General features: G+C 42.1%; 1 protein-coding gene across 5 annotated transcripts in view; it reads right to left on the minus strand.

The window, feature by feature from the left end:
* Positions 1–25,930, minus strand: part of TAMM41 (TAM41 mitochondrial translocator assembly and maintenance homolog) — a 51,759-nt gene that overhangs the window by 7,273 nt on the left and 18,556 nt on the right. The window contains exons 6-9 of one of the 5 annotated variants that reach the window (XR_006416696.1): positions 22,815–22,980; positions 20,133–20,195; positions 13,691–14,250; positions 10,543–11,073 (exon numbers count right to left, since the gene is read on the minus strand). Coding sequence is in view for 4 of the 5 variants with exons in the window: in XM_044451281.1 (XP_044307216.1) it covers positions 20,026–20,195; positions 22,815–22,980 (336 nt within the window). In the remaining variant the exon portion in view is untranslated. Of the gene's footprint in view, positions 1–10,542; positions 11,074–12,754; positions 14,251–14,300; positions 20,196–22,814; positions 22,981–25,930 lie in introns of those variants that run through there. The other 4 variants (XM_044451282.1, XM_044451283.1, XM_044451284.1 and 1 more) reach the window with 4 other exon arrangements.

Raw genomic sequence — 25,930 nt, forward strand, 5'->3', positions numbered from 1 at the left:
AGGGAATAGAGCAATGTCCTTAAGTAGAAAAATTAGAATGTTTGGGACTTTACAGTTTAAAAATGCAAATGGGGGATACAATAGAGGTATTATAATGTCATATATGCATAATGTCAAATGAATACAAAGAAGTTTTTCTCCTTTATTGTAGTTCCAGAACCCAGGGTCATTGAATGAAGCTGCATAGCTGGAGATTCAAGACAGATAAACTACTTTCTTCTGCAGCCCATTGTTAAAAGTATAGCACTGGCTTCACAGAAAGTAGCTATGACCACCAACATGGCTGGCTTTAAAGGGGATTAGACCAATTCATGGAGGATAAGGGTATCAGTGGCTATTAGTCATAATGTCTAGATACTCCCCCAGTAAGTCTGCTTCTCAGTATCAGTTGCTGGAGACCACAAAGGGGAGGAAGGAGATGCTGCACTCATCCTGCCTTGTGGACTTCCCAGAGGCATCTCGCCAGCCACTGGGGAAGAGAATGCTGGGCAACGGAAGCCATAGGGCTGATCTGTCGGGGCTCTTGTACTCTTCAGCAGTGCTAAAGAACCATGAACCGTAAATCCATCATTCTGGGTCATTTTCAGCTAGAACTGCTACTTAAAAGTTATGCATAGTTTTAAAAGAAAACAATACAACAAAAGCTGCAGATGAAAACAAATCTATTGGGTTATGTGTCAGCCCAGTGACTATACCAAGTTTAGCAAGCCTCAGACTTTCCATCTGGTATTATTGCACGTTTAACACTGAAGACATTACAGGCTGTTTCTGTGGTAACATTTTGATGCATGACAACTTGTAAAGTCAGCAGAGTAACACATTAAACATAAAAAAGAGTGACCCAGAAGTGCACATATCAGAATAAAAAGAATATGCCACTCATCAAATATTTCCAACAATGTCATGCAATCTTAGGAAAGGTCCACAGTAGTACACCTGGAATTTTAAATTTTTATGTCTGTATAACTGATTCTGTGCAACTTAACTCTATCCACATCTTGCCTTGATAAAATTATTGGTCACAGTTTACAACTGACATCAGCCTTCTAAAATGTACTTCAAGGAAATTTTAATCTAAAACGAGTCACTTAACTCCATATGCAAATGATTTGAGAAAACATTTCAGTGTTGCTCAGCTGTAAAGCTCCCACTTTGTACAGCCTGACATGTAGACATACTCAAATGACAACAAAAAGTCAAACTATATCAGAAACACTCCATATTCATAGTAGAATTCTCCATGTGGGAAAACTTAAAGCTATTCTTCAAAAGTTGTTTGGAATAAAACAGGGGGCGGAGTCATTAATGTCAACTTCTCATTGTGAACTAACTCCAAATAATGAGATGTTCCATTCTGTTGTACTTGGCGAATAGATTAGTTACTGTAACAAAACGTTTGCTACAGTAAACTGGTATTAAATCAAATGAGAAGATGGACAGGAGGGGAGGGTTGAATGTTAAGAGGTCCGTTTTCCCCAATACTTGGTGATGGATGGAATAGAACCCTCAAAATGCAAAAAACTAATTTTTATTTCGTTCACCTCCTAAAACTATTTTCCAGCGTTACTGTCGTTTCTCTTTATTTCTGTAGCCAGGAACTTGTGTGTTCCACTCAAAGCAGGAGACAGACCTTCCCACTGGCCTTTATCTTTCCAGAAGTGGAGGTGAACCATTGAGCCTATGGGCTGTTGGGGATAAGTGAAAGAGTGAGCAAGCTCTCAGCAGGGTGTCAGCCACTTCTGCTTTTATCCAGCCACCTGTGATCATAAGACTGCTAAGCGTGACATGCAAACAGAAGCACAAGGGTAACCACTGCTTTGTCCTAGAATCCAAGTGACATGACAAAACAAAACTCAAGGAAGAGAGGACACAACCAAAACGTGTGTTTTCAGGACACTGGCTACATATTTCTGGAATCCAATGGCAATTTCTCTAGCTTCTTGAAGTCAGGATCTTGAGTATATGATTTGCTGTTAGTTTTATAACTCTCATCTGTCCTATTTTAGGATTGTAAAAACATTGACATGAAGCAAGATCCACTCAGCTAGTTTCATGCACCCCACCATGCTGCAGTCTTGAATTTCCTGAACAGCATCTCTGCATGCAACATAAAATTGACATTTAGAACTGAAGGGAACTGTGCACGTATTTTGTGATGGATATATATTCTTCAAAGAAGCTGAAGTCGAAAATCCTACTGGGTGAACACATGTCTTTTGTCTAGGCTACAGTGACTGTTTGGGTCCTAGCCATCATAAATAGCTTTGCTTAAAGAAAAAAAAAAACCCCTGCTGTTTTTGCTTTTAATGAAGATGCTGCCTTTTAAAAATGTTTTGTATCTATCCAGTCCACACACCCTTCACACATTAACTGGGAATGCTGCATATGACATTCAAACCTCAGTGTAAGAGAAACATGGTAAATAGGATGGGATGGTTCAGACATGCCATAATTATTATAACTCAAGATCCCATAACAAAGTAGCCTTTGATGTAAGAAGAAATGGAGATCAGCCAGACTACAAAGGCTGTATTTAGTATGTTCATTCCCTGAATGCAGCACATTTGCGTGCAAAACTCACTATTGCTCTCTATTAATCATTGCCCAATATTTACTATGAACAATACTTACCATATTTAAGAAGTTTTATATTAGAAAAAAATTATCGCTTCTGGTCAAGTAACACATGCAAAATGTTATCCATACTTCCTTAAAACTCAAATGGAGTTCTCACATATTCTGTTTCAAATACAGTAGTTTTTCCCATGCACATGTAAGTGTGGCCAAAACTACACTGCCTATGAACAGGAAAAAGGTGTTTGCACACTCAAAGTAACCATGAAGTTTGCAGGATTATCCTCAATTTAAAGGGGAAAAATATATAAGTGTACCAAAAATAATTGCCCAAGACGACCTAGTAGGGACTTGATGGTCACAGAAGAAAGCCTGAGAACCTGAGCAAAATGGAAATGAATGGCTGAGAAAGGAGGAAGGGGGACAGAAGAAAAGACTCTGAGATGTAAAATAGGTTCAGAGAAAATTACATTTTTGTATGGGTGGGTCATTTCCTAGTGTCCAATTGACAGAAGCAAGAACTGTCCATATGAATCATACAGAGAGACATCCAAGTGCTTAATGCAGCCAGAATTTGGCATACACTGTCCACCTGCCCATCCCAAAGCACCAGAACCAGGAGGGTGGGGCAACAACAGCGCAATGATGACCAGGCATGTTTAGTAGGCACCGAACGCGGATTGATGAATGAAGAAAGAGTAAAGCAAAACTAGGCTGGGGTACTGGAGTGCCTAGAACTTCAGACAGAAGCACTCCATCTACTCTGCCACATCCAAGGAGTGCATTTTGGTATCTGCTGCTTGTTCCTTTTGCTCCTTTGCACAAACAAAGCATAACAATTTTATCATTTGTATCCCTCCTTTTTTTTCCTTTCAAGGAACTTGAGGCAGCTTACATAATTCTCCCCTCCTGCTCTCAATCTTATCCTCACAACCACCCTGTGAGGTAGGTTGGGCTGCGAGTCTGTGACCAACCCAGAGTCACCCAGTTGGCTCCATGGCTGAGTGGGGACTAGAACTCAGATCTCCTGAGTCTCAGTCCTGTGCTCTTAACTACTGCACCACGCTGGCTCTCTAGCTAGGGTTTTCCTAATATTATTAGAAATAAACATTCATTAAACACTTAACTTGAAGTATATAACTAGAAGAAAAGTGGGGTACAGGCATCCTTCAGAGGCTAATAGAGCAGTCCTATGTGCATTTGTTGGAAGCCACTGAGAGATTCCTGTTGGAATAGTTAGAGGCATACAAGAATAAAAAATTTACTATGAAGTAAGTCTCGCTCCAAATAAAAGTGCACAGGATTGTAGCATAGCAAGCTTATTGAAGCATGAATTTTTAAAAGCAACCTTTGGTGAAATGTTAGGAGAAATCTGTAAGCATAGGCTGGATTCACACATCATGACAAGCCAGAATGCAGGTTGAGTATTAATTTGAGGAGGATTGTGGGTTGATGTGTGAAGCAAACCACACTAACAAAGCCATGAAAAGAACCTATGATTTTTTGTGGGGTTGTCAACAACCCACACTCAACCCACACTTTGGCTTGTCATGTTATTTCAACCAGGTCATACTTTTATGTACTTATTTTAAAAATAAGGTAACTCGAGTAAGAATCTAATTTATGCACCAAAATACTAATAAGGGTACTTAAAATCTGGAACACAAATGACACACAGTTTAGACAAGTTTAATTGGGATTTACAGTGCTGCAATTTTAGGCTGATGGTGAAGCATACAAACATACTCAAAATATCAGAATTTTTAAGATTGTGGGATTGCCATGAGGAACAAGTTTTTCGTGCCTTCCTCCAAGAATCTCAATGCAGCCTTTTTAGCACTTCTTAAAAAAAAAATAACTACAGCAACCCTATAAGGGAGATTAGATGACTAGGTGGTAGCAACTTTTCTCCTCAGCTATAAAGCGTGCAAACATTTGAACCCAGTCCGATGGCTCAAAGTCTTTGGCCACTGCACTCTGTGTCCCTCACAGTGATAGAAAGATGAAGTGCTGGTTTTGAAAAGATCTGAACTGGGATGAACGGATGCTCTCATAGCATTCTAATGAGTAAATCATAACAGTCTAGACAGGCATATTTAAGAGTCTGGGTCAGACATGGCTTGTCCTCCCCTCAGTGCATGAGGTCTCGAAAAGGCAGTTGAATCAGGGAATGAATGGCTCATGCTTCAGTATTCCGTATGGGGGGAGATCAGCCCTTCAGCAGATGGAATGGATACCAGTGGGACACAGGGGCCAACTATGCTTGTACACTGATGGATCCTGAATTTCATGGTAATGAAAACACAGAGCGCTGAGGCAGTAAAAAAGGCCAGAAAGAGTCACCAATTATTGAGAAAGCACTAAAGCAAATTAGGCAGTAAAATGGGAAATGAACATAAACAGTGTGATGCATCAGATCCATTTTCAGTGCTACTGAGTAAGCAATTCAATTATAGATTTAAAAGCTAATAGGCACTATAGCAATCCCAAATCTGCTTTTTCTAAACCTTTTTCAAAGCTTGCTGAAGGTAGTTACTACATCTCATGGTAGTAAATTAACCACAAGTTAAATGGTGCACAATGAGTAAAAATGCTGTCTTTTGTTTGCCATCAAACAAAACTTGGATGGTCTTTTATTTGAAATTCACCCTGCCTCCTGTCAGTTCAAATTTGTAAAATTTGTATTTAGGTTTTCCCACAGTATTATTTTTTCTGAACTGAAAAGCCCCAAACTGAATATGAGGAGTATTTCTCTCTTGTGATTACTTTAATTCACTTTTATGTACATTGCTTTTTTGTGCATAGCTCCTTTTGAGATTGGGCAATCAGAACTGTAAGCAACATTCCTTGGATGCAATCCAATGAAAAAACTAAGTACACTTGAGTTTGTTTTGGAATATGCCCTAAAAGTGAGCACAGCACAGATTTCTCTATTTCATGTCTTATCTTCTCTTTGGGTCCCTTGGAGGAAAGCCATTATATAAACGTAACAAACAGGAACACTTGCTTGGAGGTCATGGCCGGTTATGCCTGATGAGTGTGAAACTGGGATTTTCTGACCCGACATGCATCACTTTACCAGCTTAACCTAATATGACCTTTCGTCAAATTCCAAGTTAAAATGGACATACTGTGTCCATCTTAGGGTGATGCTGAGCCCGCTTCCACCCCCTTGCACAAAGAACCACACCCCCAGGTCACAACTGGGCCTCTGAGGGGAAGAAGCGGAGCACAGCCGGAGAGGGAAGTTATGCTGCTTCCAGTTGGCACCTCATCCTCTTTTCCCTTCTGGAATTAAATCTAGATGCCCAAAAATGGCCAACTAGAAAATGCAGGGCATCAGATATGGCGGCATACACAAGGTGCCTTGAGCTGCCGCCTGAGTTCTGAGCCTTACGACTTGCGCTCCAACAGGATACTTCATGAACTGCATTCTTATGAGCTAATGATTCAGTGCCCGATAACTGCAAGCGAGGTGTGTGTGTGAACTGACCTAATCCAGCCTTCACTGTCTGTGTTATGTAGTTTACTAATGCTCACCGTAACATTGCATCATGGCTTATCATTTACACATGCAAAAGTGCCCATAAGGAGCTGCAGTCATCAAATGATGCTAAATGCATGTGTGAACCAGCCCTGTCCTGTATTTGTCCCAAATCAAGCTGTGAGAATTAAAGCCGAAGCTCCTTGGTAATTATTTTCTTTTATCCCACAGTACCAGCTGACATTCCTTGCTAGTATATTCAAGTGATTCATAAAGCAGAGGAGTACTGTATAAACATAGGCAACAAGCTTTTGCTGTGGCAGAGTTTCAGGTTCTGACGATCTAAATATAGAAGTGGATATTTGAGGAGTTAGATATTCAACATCCTAGACCAACATGCCATGTAATTCTGCCTCATCTATTCAAGCAGAGGGGTGGGGGGGGGGGATAGATGGGAGGCAGAGCAGGTGGAGAATAAATCTTTCCTAAGCTTGTTTTATTTCTCAAGCCTACATTTTATTTATTTATTTGGGATATTTGTATGCCGTCCTTTGCAAGAGCCTCAGGACGGCTTACACAAATAAAATACAAATATCTAACATAACATAAATTAACGACCCACTCCGGCTGCAGTTAAAATATGAGGATAAAATTCAATATTAAAACTTATTAAAATATTGATTAAATAAAAAGGTCTTAACCTGGCACCGAAAAACATATAATGACGGTGCCAGGCGGACCTCTCTCCTTTCCAAAGTTTGACAATTCTGTACAAAGCATTGCATATTAAACAGAATTCATCCTAATGTATTCTGTTATTATGCTAACTGGTGTAACAGCCCTTGGAATATAGATATTGTCACATGGAGTCCACAAAAACAAAACAGAAAAAGCACCAAAGACCTTCCAATGAGACTGCGGCATAAGGGTGAGCCTTGTGAGGATGTACGTACTTATATTACTTGCTTGCAACCATCTATGTTGAAAAAAAAAAAAACAAGTGCCAGGCAGGAGACATGTTTGCTTATAACTACAGATAGAAGAGAAGAGAGAAAAAGCAGATCTATAAATAAGGAATCTGGGTATTAAATCTAAGAGAGTAAGTGCAGCAGTGGTAAAATTAAAGAAAATGAAGAAGTGAAAACAAAGGCATTTGATCCGTGTGATGCAAGTGTCCAGCAGAATGTGGCATTAAAGATCCATTTATCTAATGTTAAGGGCATCCTTCACAAACCACAAGTGTTCATTTCTACATTTTACAGGTAATCTTTAATGCAACAAACCACACAAGCTCTCTTCAAATCTTGTAGTGTATTTGTGTAATCCCTCTTACATTTGCATATTCATCTATAAGTATTCTGTGAATGTTTCTCCATCCCTGGACATTTCTACTTAACATGGTGTTTTCCATTAACCAAAAAAAAAAAAAAAAAGAGGAAGTGCTCACAACATGGACGACTGTAGACCATGATTCATTGATGGCTAGATGCCAAAAAGCTGAATACATTGAAAGTCTGCAGCCTCCAGAGTAAAGGTAGGCTACTTAAAAAAAAAAAAAAAAACACGAAGATGTGAGTGATTTACGGAGAACTAAGAAAAGGCTTTCAAGACTGTCCCGGCTAAAAGGGGAAAACTTTCTTAAGCCCTGACTCTGGAAAGATTTACTGCGCAGACTACATAATTTGCAAACATAAACAGTTGGAATAAGCTAGCCCCCACCCCATTAATCCAGGGGTTTTAATCCTCCCTCTGAGGGTAAGTAATGGCCTATTTTATTTCTGTACACAAAACAAATTCACTACAAACCAAGCTCAAAGATGCATCACATACTTCTGCCATGTCGGACAAATAAAACCGACTAATGTTACAGTCGAGCTCTATAATAAAAAGAGCACCTGTAACGTGAAAGAGACTGCGCCATTGACTTCCCAGGCTTTGGCTCTACACAGAACATCTGCTGCACATAAAAATGTTTAATTAGCTGTTGAACTGAGTGTAGCTTTTTTTTTTGGCCTCCGGAACATTACATTTACCCTTGCCCAGCTAGTAAGGTTCAAGATGAAGGCAGCTAGTTCTTTATCAAGATGTAGGGGTCAACCTCCAATTTCTCTTTGATCTGATCAAATTACTTCTGTTTTGACCCATACTTTTCATGAGAGCAATGTTTTCCAAAGTGGCAAGAGAATTCTACTCTTTATTATATTTGGACACTTGCAAATATACAAGTTCGCCCAGGTTCTGTACTGCCTTTCTTGGGTGTGTGAAATGTGAATACTCTTGGATATAAATTATACAAATGGCGTTTTGCATGTGCATCTGTTCATATTTCCAAAATAAAACTATTTATAAACTATTGAAATTCACCTTTAGCAAAGCAACTTAGTGGCTTCCCAATTACAATAGCCAAATCATGTGTGCTTTGATACTTCAGCAAATGTACAGTATATTTAGCACTACTTTATCAGCTTGATTGCTCTATTTAAAACTTTTCTATCCTGTTCACCACTGACATTTTGGGATGGCTTACAATAAAAGAACAAATAAAAGCAAAACAAGCACAGCATCCAGGAACTCAAGATAATAAAACCCTAGTTAAAATCAACTAGACATTAAAATAATGGGGAAATAAAGGTTTTGCCCGATGCCAAAAAGAATAAAGCATTGCGCCAGGTGAACCTCTCTGGGGAACGTATTCCATAGTCTGGGTGCCACCACAGAGAAGGCCCTCCTCCACGCAGCCACTCTCCTGATGGCTTCAAGGAGGGCTCCCAGAGCAGGACCTCTGCCTCAGATCTCAAGGGGCGGGAGGGCACATAGGGGAAAAGGCGCTCCTTCAGGTATCCTGGATCCAAGCCATTTAGGACCTTGTAGGTCATTATCAGTGCCTTAAATTGGGCCGGACTTCAATTGGTAGCCAGTGTAACTGATAGAGGACTGGCGTTATATGTGAATAACTGTTGTTCCCTGTCAACATCCTGGAAGTTCTATTCTGAACCAATGTAATTATCCAGACCATCTTCAAGGGCAGCCCCACATAGAGCGCATTGCAGTAATCCAATTGGGAAGTAACCAGAGCATGGGTCACCATTGCTAGGTGCTGTTCATCCAGGTAAAGATGCAGTTGGTGGATCAGCCAAAGCTGAAGGAAAGCAACCCTCGCCACTGCCGCCACCTGACACTTCAGGGACAGCTCTGGGTTGAGGAGCACTCCCAAACTGTGCACCCTATCCTTTAGGGGGAGTGCAACCCCGTCCAGGACAAGGCTAAAGTCACTTACTCAGAAGGCTGAACCGCCCACCAACAGGGCCTCTGTCTTGTCTGGATTAAGCCTGAGTTTGTTGGCCCTTATCCAGCCCACTACCCCAGCCAGGCACCGGTTAAGGACAGCCACTGCCTCATCTGGATTAAATGTAAAACAGAGGTAAAAGTGGGTGTCACCAGTGTACTGATGACCCTACAGTCCAAACCCTCGGATGACCTCTGCCAGAGGTTTCATGTAGATGTTAAAGAGCATGGGGAATAAAATGCAACCCTGCAGAACTCCATGACAGAGTTGCCATGGCACCCAGACCTAATCCCCCAGCACCACCTTCTGGAACTGGCCAGACAGGTAGGAGTGGAACCACTGCAAAGCAGTGCCTCCAACTCCCAAACCGGCCAGCCTATCCAGGATACCACGGCCAATTCAGCATGTACCAAACATGAAAGCATAAGTGAATGCTTGCAGAGGCTCTTGCCACAATAAACTAGTAGCATGTTTTATCACTCTTCAGCAATTATTAAATAAAATCATATCAATTCCATCTCAAGGGCCTTTGGTTTAATGGGAGAGAAGGGAAATTTAAGAGCTTAAAATTTTGGGATAGTTGGGATTTACAGAGTGGTGTGAGTACTGCCTTAAATACATTCTGGAAGAGTTGAGGAAAAATCCACGCTGCCCAGCAGTTGGGAACCTCTTTCAGCCAAAGGGCTGGATTAAACTTTGGAGAAGTTCTCAGGAGGCAGGGCCATTCCAGTGGTGGGCAGGGCCAAAGGCATATGGAAGGGGCAAAGTTTTTATTGTAAGACTTATTTTATCTTTATCTTAAAGCTCCAACTGCAAGTAAGTAGGGCTCAAGAAGGGCATTTCAGCTGCACAAAAGCTGGAAAACCACTACATGATTAGTGATTGAGACAAAGGGTGGGGGTAAGGGAAGAGACATGGTTGTGAGCTCTCCCACATTAGAGACATCCAAAAAGAAACTGGGCAGCCATCTGAGTGGGATGGTGCAACTTGGTGTCCTGCACCAGCAGTGAGTTGGACCCAGTGGCCTTCATGGCCCCTTCCAACTCTACTCTTCTATGATTTGGGAAATCCTAAAGGTGGTCATGACTCCAGGAAGCCAGACTTTGGCCCCAGACTTGTGGATCCCTTTGTACCCTCTCCAAGTACCTATTAACAGACATTGACTTTTAAAGCAGAAAATGCTCTGGACACGGTATTCTCTTTTTCATACAATTATTTTATTAATTGAGATGCAATTATATAATACAGAGATACATATCCACAGAAAAAATGTTTTCACCAAGAAAGCAAGGAGGAAAGGCACCAAAGCCAGATGGGGTGTGGAGCAAGGAAGGCAAGATGAAGTCTCAATGTTGTATGCACACGCACGCACACAACCACTAAGGTCCCAGTCCTTTAAGAATAATAGTTGCCTTGCCTTCATTTAGATCTGAAGTCTCATCCCTTATGAACTGCTCATCTCATAGCATTAGCAATGCAATTTTCTCCTGTAGGCTTGCCTTAGGATTTATTCCCTTTCTAAAATAAAGTAGTGCCACGTCTTCAGATGTCCTCCTTGGACTCTGTCAGTTGCAGGTACTGTCAGCCATTGGCTAACCTCTCTACTTTTTGGCAAATTGCCCCCAGCAAGTAGCATTCAGTTCCAGAAACATTTTGATGAGACTGGCTTTCTGGAGCCATTTCAGTAATTGACAGACAATGAAATCAATTTGGTTTCCTCAGCATTATCCTACAATGGAAGACAAGGGAAATACCATGTAAATATTTTAAATAAATACACAAATAACCCGGTATTATGGGGCTTTGGCATGACTAGCTTCAGGGTTTAAAAATACGGGACACCATGGGGTGTGGGCAGGTGGCAGCACCAGTCAGTTCCATTTATCATGTGAATTTCATATACTGTGCTATTCAGACAAGACCTTAGGGTCAAATTCCATGCATCACACTACTGGAAGATCTGCTGGAATAAGGGAGCTCATCCTTCCTCCTTCCTGCTGAAGCCCTCTGTGCTCCCCCAGAGTCTGCCCCAGAGTGTCTCCCAGTCTTTTTGTTGTCCAGTAGAGGCCCGGGGGAAAGGAATTGCCCCGCTCCTGTTTCCACTGGTGCAGCTGTTTCCGTCAGCAGAATGTCAGTAGTGAGATGCAACCCCTTTGTTCCATGGCCATCCAAACCTGGCTACCTTATTATTATCAACTGTCCTGAATTGCACGCAGTTCTACCAAGATCCTGTAAGAGATTAAGCAGCAGCTTGCTCTTTCCTGGTTTTCCTAAAAATAAAACTACCTCAGGGACAGCACTGGCACATGGAACTGTTTCTCAAAGCTTGCATATGGGGTAACATCTAATTATACCCCCACAGTCCAATATGAAACATGGGTCTGCCCCATTTATGTATAATGACTAGCATCTGCTGCTGCCCAATGGCAGCCTTAATTCCACTATATCAAAGTCAGTATGTTATACGCAGGACTGCAACTTTTTGCTTTTCAGTTGGTTTAGTAAACCAACTCAGCAAAGTTCTGATATTTAAGATGTGCCAAGTGTCACCCTTCTGAGTTAGATGCTGGAACTAAAATCTAGAAAGATGCATACTTCCACATGCGAGAGCCTTCAAATTTCAAAAAGTGATCAGGGGATTTCACAAAGTACTCCTTAAAAGACAGGTGGCCCACAGTGCATGCCTAGTATTGTGAACCATCCTAATGTTGCTATTTAATAAATTAATGATCAGGCATACCCTCATTGTTTGAGCACACAATCATCCTGTAAACTCGTGACATAACGCCCTCCTATACCCCATTTCAACAGCAGTAAAACATGAGCAATTTTTTCTAAGATTGAGCAAGAGAACAAGATACCAAAATACTATAAACCAGCAGTTCCCAAATTGTGTTCTGTGGAACTCTGGGGTTCCACAAAAGCCTTGTAGGGAGTTCCATGGAAAATCTCAACATCAAATTTAAAACCCATTTATACAAGGCCAACTATTTGTCAGTTGGAGTCCGGGTGGCAAACAAGGAAATGCCTTGTGTCATTTGGTTCCTAGGACTCTATTACACAGTGTAGGGAATAATTGAAAGAATTCATTTGGGAAATTACTATATAATCACTTTATTCATTCATTATATTTAAAATGTTTTTATTTCCAAACCTAGTATATTATGCAAAGCACTCTGGTAGTAGCAGCAGATGAAAGAAGGAAGAACATGGTGGGTTCACGATGCTTAGTAAAAATCAGGGGTAGACTTAGGGTTCCATGGGAAAAAAAAAATTCAAAAAGGTTCCATGACCAAAAAAGTCTGGGAACCACTGCTATAAACCTCACACCTGGTGATAACGTTCACTCTGTATGAAACTTCCATTGTGTATGCACCTATTATACTATTTTAAAGACATATTCCATTCTGTTGTTGCTTTTTCCTATTGTTATTACCACAGAAATAGAAAGCTTAATTTACATTTTTGAAAAAACACTGTTATGAATTATTAGGCCCTTATGTCGGCTGGTCCTCTAGTCCACATTTATGTACTTTTATTAGCTGTCCTGAGACCCCATGAGGGTGGCCTGCAATTAAATTAAAACTACATTTTTAACCTAAAATCTTGAAATCCTCCTAAACTAACATGAACATATAACCATTTATCAAGGTATAAGCTTCAAAAGGAATATTCTTTTTAGTTCCCTAGCTCCATCTCACCAAGTTCCTTATATCACCTCTCTTTCAATGCAAAGGCCACTTACAAAGATGCCTTCGAACAGACCAATTACCCATAGCCATTTCTCTTTGTGGTAAACACCTCTGGAAGTAGTAAACCTGCTTCAAGCAAGCAGACTGGAAAATGGGGCATAGGAGGCATAAACAGGAGGAGGAGGGGGATAAGACACAGGCAAATTCACTCCCCCAGAGTAATACATATTCTCACTTTGCCCCATGATGGGTTATTTTTAGGCTCAATGCTGCTATTTTAATCCTCTGTGAAATAATAAAGCAATACTGACAACGATGGATTTTTCTATTAACTTTTAAAGAAAATGCAAACTTTGGTTGCCCTTGTTTGTGCCCAGTAAAAGTTCATAGCTATGGAGCAGTAGGGGAGGAAAGCAACCTATACCTGAAGGAGTAGGATAACTGTTCTCTGATTTTAACCATAACCTGACATTAAAAGCTCTCTCTGAACTGGCAGTGCAGCAGAACTCCTAAATTATATATCCAAACACCCACGCATTATTGGACCCAGAAGCTATACTATAACCTGACCTTATTTTGAAATACGACCCACTCCCCAACATTTGGCTGTGAATTATGCTGCTGTCAACCATGCCTTAAAAATGAACAGCTGACCTTTTTCAAAGCTGCTTGACAAGCCACCCCACACAGCACGAGTTCCGTAAGTGAAAGAGTTCAGTGCAGCGCTGTGCCGTGTTTTTCAAGAAGTTCCATTAAACCATCCTAAGTCCTTGGTGAAGTGAGAGGTGAAAGACCATGAGTCACTCCTGCAGAAGAGCTGTTGCTGCAAACATGATCAAAGACGATGAAAAAACATACAAATGGCAAAAGAGGACATTTTGAAGGCATTAAGAACACACAGGATGACACTCAAAGCCAGGAAGGAAAAAAAAGCCAGTGGTATCAGTGGGAATCCACTCCAGAAAGAAAGCCAAAACTGAAGATCTGTTTATCTTCAGTAAAAGACCATATATAAGTAGCACAAACACATTTCTTTGTATTCTTAATTTCCAAGGCAAGGTGGTGCAATGGGTAGAACTGGAATAACCTTTCATCAGAAGAAGATGAGTCAATTTTTCAAAAAGTCCAAATCCACTGATGTCACGTCTTCCTTAGCCATCCTTTTGACATTTTATACATTTTCTTCATGCTGTAAGTCAACGATTTTTTCATTCCTTAAAAGGAAATATATATAAAACAACAATAATGAATGAATATAAATCAGAAGAGCAGAGAATTTTAATGATCCTTGAGTCAGCCCTTTACATTCAGTCAAAAGCTTCTTGCCTGTCCACAGCCATGCAGGCCTGTAAGATTGTTCAGGTGCTGTGAAGGTGACTCGGGCCATTTTAGTGGAAGTGCAAATGAAGGTCTAGAGAGCACTGCTTACAGGAGCGGCACCAAAGCAGTGGAATAGCTTGTCGGCCCCCAGTCGGTGCTTTTATTCAGCAGACTTGTAGCACACAGCCCTATTATGAAGATTATAAGCCCCTGAATGTGGAACTTGTAGGGCAGGACAAAAGCTGCAAAGGGGCTCTGCACCTTGGCATCCTCCTGCCCTGCCTTTTCGCTCCACGCACTGCTCTGCCTAGCTAGCACCAGCCTTGCAAAGGAGGCGGCTGGGCAGGCCTTAACACAACAAGGATCCGGGTCTTTCCAATCTCCTCCCTCTGCACCCATTAAAAGACCCCCTTCTTCCCCACTGCAAGGTTTTATTATTCCCAGCCGCAGAGAACAGCCAGCACGCCTTTCTGTACCAACCACGAGGGAGAGGGGAGCAAGGACTCCAGTGCTGCCTGTAATCTCAAATCTGGAAATCACAAGTATCCGCCAGAAGTTTCAGATTACTCCCTTAGCAAATTCAGTTCAGTTTGCTAGCCTGTTTTTTTGTTTTAACACTTGGCCACTGTTTTTATGTTGCATTTTACTGGCTATGGGTTGAATCCATATTACCTAGAGTAGAACTATTCAACTCAATGAGGCCTAAAACTAGATCCAATATGATTACTATACAGTGTTAAACAGATCTCATCCTTATTCTTCGCAATTTTTAGTTTTAAACCAGAATAGAATACTAAATTTCTACATGGCTAACCACAATGTTGTTCTTCTCCCCGATTTTTCTAAGAAAATTCTTCATTGCTGTTCTCCATTAATTTAAATGTACAATTAAAAAGCCGAGGAACTATTTCAGAAATATTTGATATATTACTGAAGGTAAGAACAGCTGTAACAACTAGTGTTTATCTTACTTAATGCCTAGCTAACAACTTTGTGGCTATTTCTTAAATCAAGAAAATCTGACCATATTCATCAATTAATCCATCGTAACTAGTTCCCAATAGATTTTTGAAGAGTTTAATTTCTATGTCTTGCTTTTAAGTAATCTACCATGCCGTCAAGACACCACAGTAGTGCTCCCTGCTGAAAGGATGACCAAGATGGCCACCTTCAAGACTTCAGTCAGCACACTTCTGAGAATATGTAACTGAATCCCCCACCCGCTAAATTGCTTAAGGACTTCCTTTCAGTCCAGCCATTTGTCACTTTTAAAACTTCCTGGTATTTCCACTCTGCAGAAAATGGGCTCATTCCTCCCTCCTGCTGCCCAGGCCTTTCAGGCGAGATCTGTGCCTGATATAGCATCCATTGCTTTCCATTTCTTCTTTCCACATAGCCTGAGAAACAGTTGTCATGTTTCATGGCTGATGCCAAGGATCTGCACCTTACAGTCCACACTAAAGTAAGCTCTTCATTCAGAGTGAAGCTGAGCCGTTCTCTGCCTTCCCAGCAAGGCATCAACATTGGCACTCAGTATGGCAAACACAACCAAAGGGACATCCCCATGAGACCCTAAGAATAAAGGCACCTTTGCACCCTAAAAGCAGCAAGGGGATGGAAGCATTAGTCACATGCACCTCCTCTCCTGATCCTTCTACAAAGAAGGATGGGCCCTGCCCACCTTCCTCAATTCATATCACGCCACACTTGAAGAATTTAAGCACAATCTCATCCCACTACAGTCCAGTGAAGACTAAATCTGTGCAGTGGGTGCAAAAGGCTAACAGGCTGTTGGGAGAAGAAAGAAAACAGGTGGGGGATTGAATGGGGTGTCCAGAAGAGGGCATAGCTGGCCTGTCGGGGTCCTGAGGAAGCACTCCATGCTGCAACAGTTTGTTACACGTACCACTGGTAGTACTGGATTGGTCCTTGCTACCCCACGGGGTCCCCATCCCCTGCCTGGAACACTCTACCTTTCAGGTGTTGTGTGGGGCACACCCCACTCACTGGGAACTCCAGTGTAGCCACTGAGAGAAAGAGACTGTCTGAAACTGCCTTGGCAGCAATACACCACTACTTCTGGAAAATGCGGCTGCTCCAAAGGCTACTGCTGCCTGCCTGTGTGAGTTGTGTTGCCCAAGCAGCTATGAAAACATTTTCCAGCAATGCTCCAGGACTCTCTCCTCACACAGAGCGCATGACAGAGCCTCCTCTGGAGGCATTTGCCCATCACACACTGCCCTTGGGTGGCCATGCCACTGATAAGGCTGCTGGGCCATTCATTCCTCCCATCACCCTGTGTGTGGCCTGCTGCAAAGCTGACCTTTGTGTGAAGACTGCCTCTGCCTCAAAGGGAGACCTGGTCTGCCGAGCGTCTCGCGCATATGCAGCCGGGAGAACGAGCAAGCTCACCGGTGCCACTTCTGCCTCTGCCTCCTTCAATGGTCAGAGAAAGGGGAGGGCAAAGCTAGCGCGTCTTTAGGATCCCTGGGGCCTCTTTCCTACTCCTTGCAGCTCACATCTCTCAAGAGAAGGGAAGACAAAGCCAACAGGGCACCTGCCATTAGCTCTGTGCCGAGGCCATGCTGAGGGCAGTGAGGCAGCAGAGGCAGGCCTGGCCCACTGCCTCATGAGGGTGTCTCACTTGGTGCAATGGAAGGGCCAGCCCTGCTTCCAGGTGGTGAGGGGACAACAAGCGGCCACACATAAAGGAGGGCGACCACAATGCTAAGGTGAGGGAACGCAGTCAAGGCCGGAGGGCTGCAGAACCTCGCATCCACACACTACTCATGAGCCTCTCCTACTTGGAGGAGGCTGCTTCTGCCTCTCTTCCCCACACACACATTGTTGCAAATAAAAATCCAAATGCTTGGATATTTGTTTGCCCAGCATACCGGGGAATACCTTGAAGTGTTATCATGCAGAACGGAATAGCAATGCATGTCTTGGCAAAAAGCTAGATCTGACTGGATCATTACTGAAAATATAACAAAGCATGATTTTGTTTCACATACGGTTGCCAAATGCAATAATATATATTATTTTTTAAAGAAACAAACCATGTAATGTTCCTCAGAAGGAGCTAAATATAAAACTTTTCAAAGCTTTAAGTTCCAAAGACCATAAGGCCAAGAGGAAAAATAAATCAATGGATGGTGCCACTTCTAATAGGAACCAGACCAGAAGTCTTGCCACAGATTTTAGAAAACATACAGGTCTTTTTCTTGGAAAAGCTAAATGGGGCATCTGACAGTAAACAAAAATATAGGGCTCAAACTAGTCTAAAACCACACTGGCAGAGAAAAATGAAGGGAAATCCTGTTAGATGGCTGAAGGTCTTTGTTTTGCTCAGTGCCAAATTATGTTTGCACACAGAATATGCTAGCTACATAATGAGTACCATCTAGAATCTTTCTGTGTACTAAGTGATGGTCTGTAGATATTTCAGAATTTGACAAGCATTATTTTATCTGCGCTTTGACATGTGACGACTTAAGCGTTTACAAAATATACTGAAACAAGGAACTCCTGGATTGCTGAATAACACTGACAACATAAACCATGTCACAGAATTCAGCCATATTCAGAATGGCTGCTGGACGAGTGTGGGGTGGGGGTGGGGAGAGATAAAAGGCAAGTTGCTAATGCAAGGTCTGGCTTTAAAATCCTGCCTCAAGCCTGCCATTAAAATTTGAATAAAGTCTGCGTGGGAAAGAGGAAAAAGGGCGTAGGAGATGGGTGGATAATACAGCACGAAATACTCATACAAGCCTGTGCTAGTTCAAAGATTCATTAGGAGAATTAGAGTTGTAACAAGAGAAGGATGTTTAAGTGGTTAAACCGGTATCTTTGTATACAGCTGTACATAAGAAAAACACCCACACAGCAACCAAACTTAATTGTGTTTATGTTCTTGAGGCATCTGCTGTACTGCTCCGATTGATGCGGCTATACAGGGAAGACATATGCTCATCTACGAGGAAATTGAAGTGTGCTAGCAGGCCAGGGTTAAGACACACAGGGATTCCTGCCAATTAAGCAGTTTTGAAACAGATGCCCACTGTGGGCAGCAGCACAAACACTTCATCTATGAAGTGCCCACTCAACTGGGATCAGACTCTTGTGGAACGCACTATCTTTTCAGAAACTTGCGAAGGATTATCTTCATAAATAAGGGAAACAAAGCAACCAAGGAAGCCCAGTAGCCTCCTCCTTATTCTGCAGGAAAGTGCATAGCAAAGAAAAATGAAGAAAGAAAGTGCAAAGAAAAATTAAATTCTTCAAGTGAGTTTCCTATGCAAATTACACACAGCACATGTGCAGAGGTGTAGACAAAAAAAAAAAAATGACTTTGTTAGCCAAATAAATATTCAGAACTGATCAGGAATCCTCCTCCAGGCAGAGCTACAGATAATACCTGTAATGGAGCCACTGGCAAAGAGGCAACCTCTGCAAAGCTGCCCCGTGTCTCTCCGTAACACGGAGCACAGTCTACTGCCTTTCCCAAGGCCATGATGCTGCCCACAGTTCCACCCCAACTCATGCCAGTTGTTGCAGCATAAGCAACATGGCTCTTGCTTGTGGCATCAGGGCCAGGAAGCAGCCTTGCCCAACCTGGTATCCTCCTGCTGTTGTGGACAGCAATTCTCATCAGCCCCGGACAGCATGACCAGCAGCCAGGAATGCTGGGAGTTGCAGTCCAAGACATCCGGAGTGCACCAGGGTGGAGGAGGCTGTGTTACTGAGAGAGTGGAAGGAGCTCAACACACAACGTAGAGATCCGTTCCCCCAGTAGGTGTGAGGATGCCCCACCAAGGAAGGCCGCCATTCAGTGGCTGCTCAAGTCCCAGGTCTGGCCCCTGGTATCTTCAGGAAGGGCTCCTGACAACTCCGTTCTGAAAGCCCAGAGAGCTCATGCAGAAAATAAGAAAGGAAGAGACCGATGGCTTAGCTCTGTGTGAGACAAGTTCCCCATAGTCCATTATTTGACCCACTCTTCTGCAACGATGGTCAAATACCATTTAGCTCTTTCAACCAACTATGAATGCAGCCCGACTGAGTTTACAGTTACAAGAATGCTATCCGCATGGCACGCAGCGAGCACATCCACCGCGGGTCCCCAGCTGCTGGAAGCCATAAATCTCAATGACAACGTGGCAAACACACCTGCCACTATAAAGTGTAAATTGGCTCTAACATCACCTTTTAATAGGCTTCCCCCTAAAGGAAGTTGGAAAGGACATTCAAGAAAAAATAGTGCAAAACAGCACATGCTCTGATCAAAACAAGCATCTAAACTAATTAAAATTAGGCAAGTGAATTTTAGTGCAGTCCCTTAATACTCATTTGAGTACTTGTTAAAAATACAGTTGGGTTAACACTCCAGTACCAAGGTGAGTGAGTTACAAACTCACACAGCCACCATTCCAACAGATAAACTGTTTCTCAGCAGCTCAAGTGCAGCTTTGCTAGCCAAGATGGCAAGACAAAGTTTGCTGCAGTGACTGGACAGATGCTCTGAACGGCAGGCATCCGAACGGCAGAATCTCCTGCTGAGCACTCGGGGCCCAGCAGCTGCTGGATCATCTTCCACACCTCCTGAACCTCACCAGGCTGCTGGTTCTGAAAGCCCTTGAATCAACAGGCATGACTTCCATCTCAGCCCCAAGTTATGCAAGATGATGATTATTCATTTCTGTAATAGAATTAGCCTTGCATGTATTTTTTTCCTCGAGAGTAAAATCCATCAAGAAAACACAGCACCACATGGCCTTACCAGCTGTTAGCATGGTTTTAGCACTCTGAATTAGACTGGACGATCTCACAATTCCTGAAATGCCTGAAGGAGGAGAAAAAGGATAAACAAAAACAGATGTTATCCATGATATTATTTTTAAAAAAACAGGTTAAAAGTCAAATATTTTTCCAGTAATACAATAAGCCCAGCATGGCAGCATACCTTGGCAATTGTCCCACCCAACTGTTGGATTTTCTTTATGTAGATTTGAAAATTCATGCCAATTTTCATTAATTTGTATTTATTTTCCTATATGAAATGCCTACATTTACATAAAAACTACAAAAGACCATTTCATTAGAGAGGAAAACCTGAGTTTTCCTACCAAATATGTCCAATAGGAAGGTGTAGCTAAACTTGCTGAATCTGCTGCAACTACCAGCTCTCTTGTAAATTTGTTTAAGAATTTCTAAAGCACCCTTCATCCTAAATAACACACATGCAAGGAAAACACAACATATCACACCATACTTCATATAACAAACTGGGAGGGAACAAACCCATAAAACCAAAATGTAGGCAGCTGTAATATGTTTGGTCAAATAAAAATGTCTTGACTCAGCACTAAAAAGATTACGCAGTTGGTGCCAAGCTTCTTTAGTCAAGGTATGGGTGCCACCACAAAGGATATCTTCTCCATCATACAAATATCACACACTGTATTAGCCAATGCATTTCGAGAAGGTACTAAAGATCTTAATATATACTGAATGTTGTTCTTGCATTTTACTATATAGTTATAATCTGCTCTGTGAGAGGTTTTATTTTGAAAAGTAGACTATGCAGCTAATAAATGAATAAAAGGGGGAACAAATGAATTGGCAGGATAGTATGAAGGTGCTCCTTGAGGCATTTAAGGTCCCAAGCCACTTAGCCCTTTGGCAGCACCAGTACCTTGGCCTGGGCTGAAAGGTCAATGGGTAATAATTGGCATAATGTATCTACAGCTCGGTAAACCAGTCAGACGTCTAGCAGCTGAACTGTGCAAATTTATGAAGTCAAACAGAAATCTTCCAATAATACTTTGTGGAACCAGCTCTGTATGAGTGCAGTCATTATCTCTCTGGCATACTAACCCAACACACAAAACTAGTCTGTAAGAGTAGCTGATAATATCCTAGGCCACTGAGAGACCAAAAAGAATCAACAGGGCCACACTCTCCATCCATCTCCCGATCCAGAACAACTAAGGCTATTTCCGTGCCAAATTCCTGCCTCAAACTAGACTGAAGTAAGACCACATAATCATTCCATACAAGAGTGCCTGGGCTTGAATCATAACCAGAAGAGATATTTGTGACTGAACAACTTTCACAACTAAGAACTTAAGGAATGGTAGCACTGGTATCCAGGACCATTCTGTCTATCAGAGAGATTTTAATTACTCTCTAGATCCACCCAACTAGTTCAATTTGACTTGATTTAATTAGCCAAAATAGGCAATGGGCAACCATGGAGATGCTAGGCTGAAGCTCTCCTTGTCTACATCTTTGGGCTACATTAAAAGAAAGAGAAGCAGTTCCCATAAAACCAGACTAGACAGTGCTCTGGCTGCTTCTACCGTGTTTCTTATCTGACAATTATGCCTATATAATACACATATTTGCAAACACAGATTGGTTGTATTCATTGTAAAGTGTGAATGGCTCACCTTTGGCAATAGGCCTTATTGTTCAATCAGATATTGATGTGATGCCAAAGACATACTTGGCAGCACTTTCTCAAGCAGCAAGCCAATTGTTAAAGCAATACCTTACCTCACATATATTACATAATCTGTTTTGCTAGATTTTGAATTCAAGAACGGATATCTCAAAAGGACTAAGATACAATCATCATCCGATGCATTTCACCCAAATCCAAGCCTCTTTAGAAGTTTAAACATGTATATAATTCTACTCAAGTTAAATTAACGTTTAAGATGACTGGGTTGTGCACTCAATCACCATTTTTACAGTACTTTTACAACGTGTCCTTAGGGTTATTTATTATTTAAAACATTTCTATGCCGCCCCATTCGCCGAAGCCTCAGGGCGGCTCACAACATAAAATTAAAATATAATACATATTTTAATTATATGGGTTAGGGTTTACTGATGGGGAAACTGAGGCTGAAAGAGTAGAATTTCCCAGAGCCATTTGGCATACTCATGACTCAGAAGCTATCCAAGTACAGGTCTTGGGTTACATGTATAATATATCATCTACCAGGCATATAGCCCTGAGGACATTATTTTGTTTGGTAGACACCAATTTCTGGCTAGGGCACAAAATAAAATTAATTCTATATTCCCAAGTAGACTTTAGAATTATTTTTCTCAACTTTAGCTCCCAATGCCATACACAAAACAACGTTTGAAACCAAGTAGTAGGTAATATAGAACGACATATATATATGAGCGAGAGAGAGAGAGAGAGAGAGACACTCCCAACAAGCATGCCTATTGCTTATGCACAAATTTTGAATTTGTGTGTTGCCAAGATCACACTGCCAGCTGTTTGATTCAACTGGATATTTAATCATGTTAATCATATTCCATCTTGCTGATTTAAAAAAGCAGGTAGCAAAATAAATGTTAAGATGTAAAGTTCTGAGGTCACCACATATAAAATTGCCTGTTAAAGAATGATGCCCGCATTATCTTTCATCAGTAAGCCTACCCTGGTGTACTACCAATCCACAGTCAGGATCATGTGCAACTTGAAATAAAATTTCTTCCACATCTCTGTTCTTTCCTGGAGGATCCATGAGAGAGGTGATTTGTTGCTGCAGGGTCCTTGGCAAAGCCATTAGCTGTGCAAATTGACCTTCTGGACTCTTATCTATCTGAAGATACAGAAGTACAAACAGACAGAGTTTGTTTTCTCTTTAGCAACACCGTAAAGCATTTCGATATCAAGCTTAGTAGCCACACTCTGTAATCAGATTGCCAGCATGTGGCATAGGGCTGACTTTTCTTCTTCCTCTATTAAAGAGACACACAAAAATCACAAGGATAAGAAAATGGAAAGACCCACCATTCCACCTATGCCAACACGGCTTACTGCTCAGGCAGCCAGAGACTCCCTAAGCTATCATGCAGGGAGTTTCCACATCACCTGCTCCCTGGTCGTTTTCGCTGGAGGTGCCAGGATCTAATCTGCAGGCAGGAGAGGTGCTCTGTCCCCTGCCTATGGCTCACCCTCCTTGCTGGGCATTTTAAGCCCTCTGAGCGCAAAAAAGCCTTCACACTCATTCAGTAGTCTGCCACACTTATTCAGATCTCCAAGCTGTTCTACTCAGCTAAAACTGCTCTGAGACACTGTAAAGGCCAGGATACAAAAGCTTTAAATAAATAAAACCTGCAAACAGTATAATGCCGACCACTCCAACAGGTCTTCATCTAAAAATGTGAGCTGGTTTTAGCTTAAGGAAGAAGACTCCTGTTCAAGTCCTACTTTCGCCATTGATTTAATAGCTACCCTTTATGCAAGCTACTCTCTCTCCTTCCTTCCGTCTAAAACTAAACATTATATGCAGATGTCTATAACAGTCTCTAGACTTCCTTCACAGCTACTTTCACCCACTGGGGGAAGAGATACGAGCACCCATGAAGGAAAAAGCAGCTGGATGGAGTGGAGATGGGGCCTGCAGGGCAGTCTTAACCAACTCTCTCCTTCCTTTCCAATCCAACATGCAGCCTTCCCATGCTGCCTTTCACAAGAAATCGCCAAAAGCAAGTTAGCTACTAGCATCGCCACATTTATATCTCGCTTTTCTTCCAAGGAGCTCACAGTGGCGCACATCATTTTCTCTCAGTAACACCACAGAATCCTCACAGCCACTCTGTGATATAGGTCAGGCTGAGAATTAACGAACCAAAACCCCCACCTAAATTCATGACTGAAATCAGATCTTCCTGGTCCCAGTTCAACACAGGGACCACTAATGACTCCCTGTGTGCAATACCAGGAGAATGATTCTGATCTGCCTTACTAGGTTGTTGTAACGTAAAGAAAAACCAAAAACATTAAAAAAAAAAAAGGTGACGTCATATGAGTGAAGCCTTGGGAAAAAACTGGAAGAATAAAATAAGTCGTGTTTCCCCGTCCCACCCCAGTCTGCTACAAATCTCTGGGGAGAAATGCGCCCTTACTTTTCTGCACATACTTTTTTTGTCCCCAGCCCCGCTCCAAAACCTTTATATCTCTATATGAGGTGCCTAAAGTGCTTGGAATGCCTAAAAAGAAGTGATGTAGCAAAATTAAAGTTGCTGTCTTTTGCACAAGTCACATGCTACTTACAGAATCAAGCTGTGGATTTTACTCCTGTCCGGGACTTAGTGCGCATTACAATCTGAATTTCTAAGGCAGGGTGCAGGGTTTCTGTGCAAGTCTGAACCTGCACTTTTCGTTCACCAATTCACCCCTGCTTGCTTACTATTTTGATTATTATGAATAGCTTTCTGCAGCTATCTACTTTCATAATTTCCACAAGCTGCAGAAAAGTGTCATTAACATTAATCAGTTACCACTCGGAGTGTTCATCTAGAGTGCAAGTGAGAATTCAGTCCACACTAGCCAGCATTTTATCTTCTGCCTACAATAAACTCAAAACTCAAAAGGCTGCCAAACTCACTATTACAAAAGGTAGTAATACAGCTTGCAACACTGAGGGCATTTCATTTTATTTCCGTAGGAAGCACAGCAACTTGGTGACAAGATCGGGCAGTAATCTATGAGTTTTCAAAACCAACCTGTGAAATTCCAACTGACATTTCTTCCTATGCACATATGTGCATGAACACAGAGACTCTGTGTAGCTAGCAATGCAGCAGGCTCTGCACAGCAAGAGGGCTTCAGATGTCCCATTTCTTGGAAAAAGAGCTATGCAGCCTCTAGGAGCTGACTTTTGCAACTAAGAGAAATTTAAAAACAGTATTGTGACATGTGGGATGAAGGGGCTAGATAAAGGGGGAGAAATGTCAAAAATCTTCCTGAGCTTGCAAGGCCAAGAACACTTGCCCAACAGCACGCTGGACACTGACCAAGACATTTATGAAAGCCAAGCTTCCGCTACTTCTGGGCATGATTGTCTTAGATCTCCAGGCGATGCTTTCCAGAACTGACAATGGGGCCTTGGCACACACATAGGCCCAGTGGATCAGAGCCTCATTCGTCCTAATGTAAATGACAACCCCCAGGCCACAGGGCTATATTGAGCCATCTGTTGCCACATGGGGATCTGCCTAGCAAATGTTATTTGGGAGACATTAAATTCAGCTACATGCTCTTAAACTGTGGCTCTTCACATAGAGATGATCAGGAAGAGGCTCAGAGATGCTGCCATGTTGGGATCTCCAGAATAGGCAAATGCCAGGTCCCTGGCACAACCAACCAAGTCACCTGCACACAGGACACACCCAGGATTGGCTCATCTAGAGACCTGACAAAGACAGCTCTCCATGCCCAATGCATGCCACCTCCACTAAATAAGTCAGTACCCATCCAGGTCAGGGACCCATATTCAAGGTATGCCCATGAGCCTTCCTTTCACTTTGTCCATTTGCTTTCATCACCTAGTCCTCCTTACCCTACTTATGGTCTTGGGAAGAAACTCCTTCCCAAAATTAAGACTGGGAAGTCCTGCAGCTGGGAATGAGTTCCAAGGGGTTGGTGTCTTTAACATCACTGAAGCGCTTCCTACAATTGCCAGCACATGCACTCCTGAACAATTTTGCAGGCTTTGAGAGGAGCCCATGTTTTGCTGTGGTTCCAGGCTCCAAGCCATATGGAAC

The sequence above is a fragment of the Varanus komodoensis genome, unplaced genomic scaffold (genome assembly GCF_004798865.1).
Source record: "Varanus komodoensis strain SLA01 unplaced genomic scaffold, ASM479886v1 scaffold6_2, whole genome shotgun sequence".
Lineage (NCBI taxonomy): Eukaryota > Metazoa > Chordata > Lepidosauria > Squamata > Varanidae > Varanus > Varanus komodoensis.